The sequence below is a fragment of the Pterocles gutturalis genome, unplaced genomic scaffold, assembly GCF_000699245.1.
Source record: "Pterocles gutturalis isolate BGI_N339 unplaced genomic scaffold, ASM69924v1 scaffold34811, whole genome shotgun sequence".
NCBI lineage: Eukaryota > Metazoa > Chordata > Aves > Pterocliformes > Pteroclidae > Pterocles > Pterocles gutturalis.
In genome coordinates, this window is record NW_010101571.1 from 12,244 (window position 1) to 23,832 (window position 11,589).

General features: G+C 41.0%; 1 protein-coding gene across 1 annotated transcript; it reads right to left on the reverse strand.

The window, feature by feature from the left end:
- Positions 1-1,517: 1,517 nt before the first annotated feature.
- On the reverse strand, positions 1,518-11,347 carry APMAP (adipocyte plasma membrane associated protein; the record flags this gene model as incomplete). Its single annotated transcript, XM_010083910.1, has 8 exons — positions 1,518-2,369; positions 3,120-3,312; positions 3,696-3,830; positions 4,285-4,459; positions 5,007-5,123; positions 7,114-7,206; positions 9,007-9,122; positions 11,231-11,347. Coding segments are annotated over 8 exons (1,156 nt in total), but the record flags the coding sequence as incomplete, so codon positions are not given.
- Between the last annotated feature and the right edge of the window lie 242 nt (positions 11,348-11,589).

The window sequence follows — 11,589 nt, forward strand, 5'->3', positions numbered from 1 at the left end:
GAAAAACTTACTACAAGGTTTATTTGTTTATGTGACTAATATTGTGGTTGCAATTCATTGCCTGTGAAGCATCCTTAAGTATGGAGAACTTCATTCTGTATGAGGAGATTGGAAGAGGAAAGAAGACAGTTGTTTATAAGGGAAGAAGAAAGGGGACAATTAATTTTGCCTTGAGGCTACCAAAGCACCAACACGAAACAAGACCCACAACAGACTTGCTTTTGCAACCCCAATTTACAGTCTTGTCAACTTTCAAATCCTGCCAAAATGGGACAAACAGCTGCAAGGGCTGGCAGAGCAATGCTAACCAGCTGCTGTTTGAACAGCTTGCCCTGTGCAATTTTCAGCTCTTCTTCAGAGTTCCCACAGCAACAAGTCTGTCCCACCCCAAGGCAGGTCACACTTCTCCAGCCTTTCAGACTTATCACAGTATCACTCTATCTCTGTCCACAAATTATTAAGGGCTTATTAAAGGCTCTACAGGGTTCAGCTGGACCAAGGGTCAGAGCCTGCAGCAACTTATCTACTAGTTTGGTTTTTGTTTTGGTTTTTTTTAACTCTTACTGAGCTCCCTCCCAAATTCAGTAACTGCCAGGTAAAGCAAAGGGCTTGCAGCCCCCGGCCCGTACAGTCAGCCTGACCCAGAAACCGTCAGCTACCTGCCAAAGGACTGCTGCAGCATGGCTGTAACACAGAGCAAGGTGACAGAAGCACTGACAGAACACTATCACTTTCATTTGCATCTCCTTCTGTTAATAAAGACAAGCACAGAAGTCCAGTGAAAGCAGATGACATTTTTAACATCATCTTCCCCTCCTCTGGTGGTTTTCATTATATGCCAAGCAAATCTCAATTATTCCCTTGTCAAAGGTGAGGAAACCGAGCAATAGCGTAAGTTTATGTTTGACTATCACCCAGTGGCAGAAAAAGAGAAAGCAGCAAAGGCTTTGATCCCAGAGCACAAATCCATCCACTAAATCACGCAGCTGCTGAAGTAACCCCTTTAATTCTTCAAGATGCAAACCCTCTTATTGAAAATGTAACAGCACAGCCCTTCCTTTGTAGCAGCTGAGAGAAAAGCATTCTCTGGATTTACCAAGCAGAGTACCTGTTCAGAGAAGATGTTAACCATTTCCTCTGGAGATGCCAGAAAGCATCCATGAGCTACTACCACATTCCAGGATTTTCCAACAAAGTCTTCCTCATTGTCTATTACTAGATTTTACAGGGGCCCTTTCAGTCCACATCCATCTTCAGACACCAGCCTTCCCCAAAACCTTTAACAGTTCTCCATAAAAAGCATGCTGAAGAGGATTCCTGCAGCTGGCCCTCTTCCCTCCCTCATCTCTCAGGAACGGCCACCTACATAACAAACATGAGACTTACAGGACCTGGTAAAAAGAGAGAAAGTACAAGTGACCCTTTCTAAACCCACTGCAACCAGTCTTTAGTAACATAGAAAATGCAACTTTCATTCATCATCTGACTACAATGCTATAAAGAAACACAGCAGGCAACAGGTAATGATCAATTTGGATTCTGCATGTTGATTAAGAGTTAATTGTAGTTTCTGATGTTGATTACACAGGCTGGAATCAAAGAAACCCAAACAGCATAATTAGATTTCTAGGCACGTTCTGGATGTTGCTGCCTCTACCACAGCACCATGGTATGACATTAGAACATGCACTGTAATCACTCCTAAACAGGAGGTTCTGAAACAGAAATAAACACATGCAAGACATCCTCTTCAATCCAAATCACACACAATTAAATTCCATACATCACAAATCCTTCCAGTGTAGGAAATCAAACAGTTGCATTAGAGGTGACAGAAGATGTCTGTTTAAGATGACTCCAAACAGGGCTGGGCGTGGAAAAGCAATGAATGTTCTTTAAGGAGCACATAACCGTATGAAGATGTCCCACCATATTCCTCAGATATTAATGCATGCCAACTCCAAAGTAAGAGTCATCAAACCAAGAAAGAGGACAGGCACAGCAAGTTGGACATTTTCCTATGGCAACAGAATGGTGCTACTGTACGTTGACAGACTGTCTATCACTTGTTTTTCTTGGTCACACACTGCCTCAAGTACACACCTCCTTTGTACCTCTGCAGTATTATAGGACAGCGGCACTTCATCATGGATGGACAGTTAAACATGCTGAAGATTCAGTCTACAAATAAAAGGAGACCGGAAGGAGCCCAGGTAGAGATATCCATTGTGCTCGTGTGCCTGGCTAATATAAGCTACTGTCACTCCAGTGGGATCATGAAAGCTTCTTCTATAGGATCCTGTCTCACTAAGTTCAACAACAAGGCTATATTTGGGCACAAACTTTGTCACGGTTTCCTGACTCAGCAACTAAAAGAAAACAAAAAGAAAAAAAAGAAAATTACCAACAAAATATTTTGTTCTCCACAGTTAGATCTCAGACACTTATACAGTCAAAGACCATTCCACACTCCTAGAAGCAGCAGCTAAGGACATAAGCACACATTTTGAGTAAACACTATTACACAAGCTTAACACACTAACATCTGAAAAGCCAACTTAAAAAAAAAAAAAAAAAAAAAGAGACCAGCAGAAGTGGACTCTACTCCAGCACTAGGCTGAAAGCATGTCCACACAGGAGACATCAGCTTGTTCTGGGGCAGTTGATGTCGAGTGACAGACATCATGCTCTTTAAAAAGCATATGGAGTCAGAACAAAGTGTCACCCAGCAGCATCCATAACATGCACACTGTCTCCTAGGAAGACTTCCCAAATGCTCTCCGGACATCTGGTAATAAGTAGTTTAGGCACTTCAGGTACAAAAGGTGAAGTCTTCACATATCCAAATGTAGATCCTGTGTTGCTGCATGGCTAGGGCAGAGATAGTCAGGAACGCAACTTAAGAGATGTGTACCTGCTACTCAGAGAAGCAAATGTTAGTTTTACCACCTATGAATATAAAAGGACTGCTCTACCTGGGGACAACTGCAACAATTTTAACCATTGCACTAAAAAAAATTTTACAAGTCTTCCTGTGAAGAGGAAAAAACAGGACGAACAAATACTTATCACTTCCACTGCTATACTTAAAGGTGATTTTAATTTTTTTTTTTTTTTACCTTAAATATCATCCTCTTAATCCATGGTTTTTCAGCCAAGAAATCCAACCAAGAAAATCCAGGATTGGGCCGGACAGCTGCCAGAGCTACCCAATATCCTCCAGAGCTGCTTAACCTGATATTATCTGGAAGCCCAGGCAGATTCTCAACAAACATATCTGCTCCACCTTTCATCAGCCCAGACACATAATACCTGAAAATTACAGACAGTAGGATTAGGACATCTTAACCCAAGCAGTCTACATAATAAAAGTCCCAAAATAAATTAACTTAAAAAAATTGAAATAACTTTTTTTTTTTTCCCCTTATTTTGGTACAGGGAAATACAGCACAGTCATACTCCTCTCCCCAGAAAAAGTCAGCTTACTCCACAATGCTCAAGGAGCCCGTGATGGAAAGGTTATGCAGTCCAGATGTTCACAGAAAAAGAAAAAATTAAGTATTGAGGAAGGCCACCTTCTTTGCCATTGATAACAAGGTATGAATAGAGCATAGGGTTTCTTTTGTGATTCAACTCATGTATTTAAACAATCTCTAAACAGAGAGTAGTAATAATTTCAGCAAAGTCATACTCACCTCCTGATTCTAGCCATGGTTGTCTCCTGCACCAGGACAAAGTCTTCTGCAGAAGAGAGCTGGACACCATTGGGAAACCTCAGCCCCACCATTAAGACTTTCACTTCTTTTGTGACTGTGTCATATTCAAGCAGGCTAAAAAGAAAGCATTATATGTGGTTTTGAGCAAAGACAAATATTTACTCATCTTGGTTTCATTCTCCGGGCATTCTATCTTCTCTCACATGCACTTCACCTAAGTCAAAAGGCAGAATACCAGGAAGCATTTGCTCATGAACACAAGAGACACACTAAGCCACTTGAGATTGGCAGCATTCATGAAGGATTTACACTGAAAGTAATGCTAACAGCTTCCCTTTTAAAACAGATGTCCCATGCAAGTCCTCTTGAAGGAAAAAAAGGAATCTCATTTATTTCGCTGCAGGTCTCATTACCAACATCCACACCTCTCTCACCCTCTCCTGGGCAGTACAGTGTTTGCATAGGTGGCTTATAAAGAGAAAAAAACTTGAAGACCAAGGAAGTGGTGAAGTCCATTCCTACAGCTGAGCTTACAAGAAGTTAAATGCCTTGGGAAAGAGATACTTGCCGCCCATCATCTGTGCCTTCCATAATCAAGAATAAGTAGTCCCGTCTTTGCCACTTGCTACTGGAGTCAGTGAAGTAGATTTTCCTCCCATCCTGGGTCACTGTAAGATCATTTACAAATGACAACTTCTGACCTTCAATTAGGGTTTTGGTTGACACAAGCATTTTCACGTCACCTGGTTACAAAAAGAACAAAAAAAAAAAAAAAAAAAAAAAGACACACAAGACAAGCTTTAGTATGTCCTGCCACAGAAATGAGTTCATAGAATCACAGAATGGTTTGGGTTGGAAAGGATGTTAAAGATCACCTCATTCCACCCCCTGCCATGGGCAGGGACACCTCCCACTAGCCCAGGTTGCTCAAAGCCTCAGCCAGCCTGGCCTTGAACCCCTCCAGGGATGGGGCATCCACAGCTTCTCTGGGCAACCTGGGCCACTGCCTCACCACGCACACAGGAAAAAACTTCCTCCTAATATCCAATTTAAATCTGCCCTCTTTCAGCTTAAAACCATTACCACTTGTCCATCACTACAGTCCCTTATCAAGAGCCCCCCCCCATCTCTCCTGTAGCCCCCTTTCAGCACTGGGAGATGCTGTAAGGACATATTTCATCCAGACAACTCCAGGTCACTTTACAGTGAAGGGAGGCATCGTGCCTGGCAAAACTGCAAACGGAGACCAGACATGTCAGTGGAAGAGAACTTCTGAGTAGAAAGTCATACCTGTACCAGGATTAACTTCATAGACGCCATAATAAGCATCTGCCACAAAAAGGGTGTTGTTTGGCCCCACTCTGATGCCAAGTGGTCTTCCACATGTTGGCTCGTCTTCATAGGTTCCTTAGGAAACAATTTTAAAATCCATTTCCAAATAGAAATAAATACAAGGCATTCCAGCTACCTACACAGATCAAACTGTAGCTTAACAAAACTCCATGGCCAGTACCACACACATTCACTAAATAAATTATTCTGACTTTCCCAGGTGTGAATAGAACAGATATCCCCATGTTTTCCCCAGTCTAGAGATAATAATATAATTTTCCAGGCTGGTAGCTAGCTAACAGCTGCTCCGAGTAGGGCTGAATATCAGAAAATTGGATTTAACTAAATGCATCTTCTCGGAAAGAACTGGTTTTACTGTGAGTTTCTTTTTCTTTTCTTTTTTAAAATAAAAAAAATATATACGTATATCTTCGATCTTTTTTTTTTCTGGAAAGGTCCAATGTTGTCATGAAAAAGCTGGTTTCTCAAGACACAGACACTGAACACTTCTATATGAGGAAAAAGGGGAACACTACAAATCTGAAAAAAAAATGTCTACTTGAGTCCTGAAGAACTAAGAACTTCAGAACATCTGTAGTTTGAAAGTTTAGTAAGAGTAACTTCTGGAGAAGGTAGTCATCTCCAGCCTTTCCCCCTTCCCTCCCCAACTCAAGGAGGGCAAGACAGAAGTCGAGGCTCCCCACTACCTCTTTGACCCCAAAGAAGCAGAGCAGCATGATCTTCCCTCCTCTCCCAAGCTGTACAAGGCCAATGGGAATGAGCAGTGGCAAGGTGATTCCTCATATCTGTCACAACCCACATTCACACCTAAGCAGCAGCTGGCAGTCCAGCTTCCCATCAGGTGGCAGCAGACTTCAGGCTGTCAGCACCAAGGCTGTGCTCTCAAATCAGCCCAGAGCCTCATCAGGGGAACATCCACATAAACTGACATACTCAAATGATGAACATGTCCATGCAAGCTAGAGACAGCAACGGTCCCTGCCGATAATTTCTGGTCTAACCACCAACAAGCACAGGGCTGCAGAACCTTATGTAAGCTTCTAGGTCATTACGCAAACAAAACCACCCACAGTCCCAACAAACACCAGCCAGGCTTCTCAGAATGCCCAAGCAGTATTGAAATGCTCAATGTTAAGCTTCCCCATAGAAATGGTTCTGTTAATAAACAAGCCACTACCAGTTTTTCTCACTCAGTTCCAGAAATCTCATTAACTGAAGCAAATAAGTGGTTCAGAAAGAGGTGTAGAATTCAACACAAAGTAACTGCAATTTAGCGGTCAAACAGAAATAACATGACCAACGGAAGCTCTCTGCTAAAGCAGCTGCAGTCACCGCAACTCCCCACTGCACTTACAAAGGAAGGGAAATTAGTACAACAAAATGCAAGATGAAATTCTGTAGATGGGGAAGGTGATTATTTATTTCCAAAAAAATCTCTAAGTAAGGTGATCTTTCCCACTCACACGTTATCTCAGAGTTCATTCACTCACACTTGTTTAGGAGTCCTCAGTTTTTATGGGGTGGCCCTTCACCTCAGAATCTCGCTGACTTCAGCTTCCATAAATATTAGGCCAGGTTGCTGCCCATTTTTTTCTTGTTTAGGATATGTGCTATTTCTAGATGGACTAACAGGAAAAGGAATGTTATTTGTGACACACTTCAACCTCATCTTCCTCCCAGTGTTAAGACGTAGGATCTTCTACTGACAAGTCATCCATGCCACAGCCTTATGAGAGTGGAGGCCTCGTAGTCCTGACACAAAAACACCCCACATTCCTAAATTTTACTGCTGGGAACAGTGTCCTTTGTTATCAAGAGCACCCATTCCCATTCTTTTGGCCCTTTGTTCTGCTCTTCTTTCCCATGCTTGTATACATATTTCCACTCATACTTCATTCCTACAAATATTAATATTGCTGTTACAAGTCTCTACAGAGGAAGACAGGTATTTGCATGAGCAATCCAGACAGAACACCAGCTTAAATCAACACAAGCCCTGACCCAGACATGTTCAGGTACAGTATGTTCAGGAGCTGTCACTCACCACAAGAACCATGGCCAATTCTGGCTATTGTTTGTATTTCCCCATCTTCAATTTTGATAATCTTCCCATCAGCTGTCCCAGTAAATAGCACATCTACAAAAACAACTGGTGTGATTAGCTTGATACCAAAACTGGAGTGGCAAACATGCTTCTCCATGATCCTTCTGCTAGCATGAAGTAGAATTAATGGAAGATATCTAGTAAAGCAACAGAGTCTTCTTCAGTCACAGCAAATGAATAAAGAGGGAAGGGGAAAGATGAAGGCAAAGAAGAGTATTTTATTAGATTTCTTCCAACTCAAATAGAAGAAGAAGGATTTAACCCTTACAAGTTATGAATACGGCATATGAAGCTTTTCACCCACAAGTGGTCCAAATCTTTGGTTAAAGCTGGACGTAACAACTTAATGGCTAGTCATCGGATTGATTCCTCTGGGGAAATTTCTGCATCATCATAAAAATGTGATCAGGCACTGCATCCATCTTACCACTCTTCAAAGAGAGACTGACTAGGTAAAAACTTCTCATTCTGATACAGACCACACAGGCTGCTGGACACCCGCCAATGCTCATATCGTATCAGTTCTGGTGAAGAATTACAAAAACGGTAGCAATCGAACAAACACCCAAACCAAAAGCATTGCCAAATTACTGTGTTCACACCAAGCCACACGGCAGCATAAGACAAATTCACTCAATACAAAAAAAACACAAACTTTTCCATATGAGCAAATTAAATCAAAGACTGTTGAATTAGTAGAGATCATTGCTTGGACTTTTCCATCTCCAGTTTAACTGAAGCTTTATGTTTGGTAATTACTCTTTTAAAAGGGAATAAGACAACTTCATTATTTATTCTCACAAAACTTACTCCCAGTCAGGTTGATTATTTCACCCATAGGTCAGTTATCCCTTGTAGGAAGGTTTCCTTAGAGAGTTTCCAATGAGACTGCCAAAACTAGGTAACAGAAAACAATCAGTGGCTTCAGGTAATCACTTTAGCACGCTGTTGGGTAGATGGGTAGAAAAAAGTGTAATCTGAGGAAGGAATTTACAGTAGTTTCTTGCTGGATAAAACAACTTCTTATAATATTTTACTAATTTATTACAAGAAATAGCAGAAGGAAAATAAACGATATGGCTACTGAGTACCTCTTGTACGGAAGGATGTTTCAGTAAGGGCCTCGCTTGCAACTCCCGCACCCTTTCTTTTCACATGAAAACAGTCAAGGACTCACGTCAAGAGCTGTGCCTAGCCTTCAGCGGGCACAGGGGACAATCCCTGCACAAAGCTGGTTTCCCACTAAGGGGGTGTTCATGCCATTACAAGTCTAGCCACCTCATGAAGAAACTGCTCAGAGGTGGTTTACAATTTGGTGAGAACACACGTGCCATAAGAGAGAAGTATAGGATGGCACCTATAATGCATGCAACAGCACTAAAATGTAAATATTCTATTTATCAATTTGATAGTTTTTGCTGTCATGTAAGCAAAAATTTACACCACAAAACTCAGCTCCCAGAGAGGCAATGAGCATTAAAAGAGTAGGTAGTGCCCTGTAAATATTAATTCCCAGTTAAGAGCTAGCCAAATGAAAAATGGGACCATTTCCACCAAACTTAAGTAGCCCCTGACTCCATTGCTGATGGTTTCAGTCCTGGAAGACAGGGATTTTTAATCTGGCAACAAGATTTATTTTATACTGGAGAAAGAGGAGGAAAACATTGTATAGCATCCAGGTTTTGCTGCATAACACAGTTATTTTTTAACAAATTTGCATATTCAAAAGAGCTTCCAAGTTTATTATCTAAGAGCTATATTGCTGAACAAACCCTTATCAATGAAGCAACATTTAAAGGCACTTATTTAAAAGCTTATTTTGTCAGTGCTTACCCCCAATATTGGCAATGGACTCTGGTCCGACCAGATGATTTTCCCATAACCGCTCAGCTTTTCGTAACTTGATATTAGGCTCTAGCACACCGGTCAGGAGGGGAGGTTCCTTCAAACTGCAGAAGAGAACACAAACCTCATGATCCTTTGCACAAATCAGCAAATGCTATTGCACAACATATTGGATCATTTTCTTCCTCCTTTGCCAGCTCCTGCAAGCCTGACCTATGCTCTACATACAGCATATTTCAAAAAAGAAAACTGACAAGGTGAAAAATTGACTCTTGTTCATCAAGGATCATAATTTTCTGGTTCTGCTGATCAGAAGAGTTGTCTGTACCAGAATATTTTTTGTAAATAGACATATGCAAATTCCTAAAGAGAAGGTTTTAAAATGTAAAAGCCTGGCATTTTACAATACACCAACATCTTTCACCACATAGCATTTTCATCATGGAGAAAAAATAATTTTTTATTACTAATCAGCATACAACTAGTGAAAAAAAAGTGTTCCAGAAGTGGGAGCACTAGGACACAAATGCTTTCATACCATATTGAAACGTACTCTTATTCATTACTTGAATGCATTCCCATAGAGAAAGACCAACTCAAAGGAATAAGTTGCACATCAACTTAAAGGGTATTGAACTGAAATCTCAAAATGACAAAATAAGGTCCAATTTTGCAAGTGCTTAATCCACATAAATAGCCAGGTTCAAGCAACTGGAGTTCCAACCAACAGGAGAAAATCCTCCCTGGGATCAATGTTATCCAAGACAGGCTCATAGAGAAAGAACTTGAAATAAACCAGAGCTGCAGGAATTTCACATGAAGTTTCCACGGATCACATCTGCATTTCTTCTCACCCTTCTTGTTCCTCATTTTTTCCCCATGGCTTACAGGAATAACATCCCTATTGGCAAACAAGATTTCTATGTGTTCTTTCACTGAAGGGGTTGCTTCATACAGCACCTACATTCCTTGAGCTTCTTCAAAACATTTCATTAACACCACACAGAATCATCCTATCTACAGCCTGGAACCACTTCTGGCTGAGAAGCTAATTAAAAATGTACAGCAATATAAGCCAGTGATTTGGGCAGGAAGAATAGTTCTGCCAGTCTTTGTAAAAGAGACTTAAAGTAAGAAACGCAAGTATGCAGAGTACTGTTACCCTAGCCCAAAATTCAACCAGGCCTATATAATAGGAAAAGCATTACAGGCATATCCTATTGGCTTTCAGAATTACTGTTTAGCTGCAATGTATTTCAGGGAATTGGGTTTTTTTAAGCCCAACCACAGCAGAAAGCATTTTATTCCGATTTGTAGTAAGGCAGCTTATGTCTAATAGCCTACACTGGCAAGACTTGTAAGTACTACCCTAACAGTTTCTTTCAACTCTACAGATACTTACAGTGTTGTTGTTCCCTTTCAAATTCTCGCATTGATCACAAATATTTATCAGACTGAACATTGTCACTTCAAAACGCCAGGAGCACTGAACAGCCTGATTCCACCCTGTGTTAGCTGTCAAAGCATCTCACACACAACTTCTCCAAACACAGGTCACATCTTCTCACCTAGTTGATTCACTGTTACACTATACATCGGTTACAAACCTTGATTCAGATATTTATAAATCCAGACTGGACAGAAATCACCTAGCTGCACTGCTTTATGAGATCTGCATTTAAATATACCATCACCACATAGTTCTGCTGGTACAAAGCACCAAATCAACCGGGTCAGGCTACGCATTTCAATTTCCATCCTCAGATAAACAGTCTCTCCTTGACAGAACTATAATAGCAGGGGTACAGCTTGGTGCTTAGTGAAAATGCAGCTCTTGTGTCACAGAAGGCAAGAGCCCACATAAGTAATCACAAGCTCCACTGACAGCTTGGACAACAGAAAATAATTTTCTAGATGAATGATCAGAGAAAGGAATTCAGCTCTTTTGATGCGACATACAACTGCTCAAGGTGGCTCAGAAACAGATGGTGTATGTGAAGCCAGCCATGGCAATGGATGATAATGGATAATCACTCCCCGAATTCTTAATCCAGTGAGGACCACTTCAGAGTTGACACTTGTTTGCTGATGGGGAAAAAAAAAACAAAAAAAACCAAAAAAAAACCCAAAAACCACCACACCAAAAAGAGCAGAACACCTGCAGGAAGTTATGCTTTAACAACATCTATCTCAAAACAAAGCAACAATTTACCTTATAGGCTGAGGGTCTATAGGACAATCCAGTAGAACAGTTACTCCAAGCAGGGGTACAGTTAGAGATGCAGCCAAAGTCAAGAAGGTAACACGGAACACCTTGCTGCTGTAAGTACTGTCAAGACAAGAAGCAGGATTAACATGCTAAGCTGTTTCAAGATATAGTAGTCTTCAAAAATTCTTTAACAGCCTATTTTCTTCACAAAAGGAACTGAAAATGCTTTTGCCCAACTACCACCTTGAATGACCTTTAAAGGTCCATTTTAAACTGGTTAGGATAAGAGAAAGGGATATTTATCCAGTCTCAGCACACTAGCATCTTACGAGGCAGAGTATTCTCATGTACAGGTTTCATGC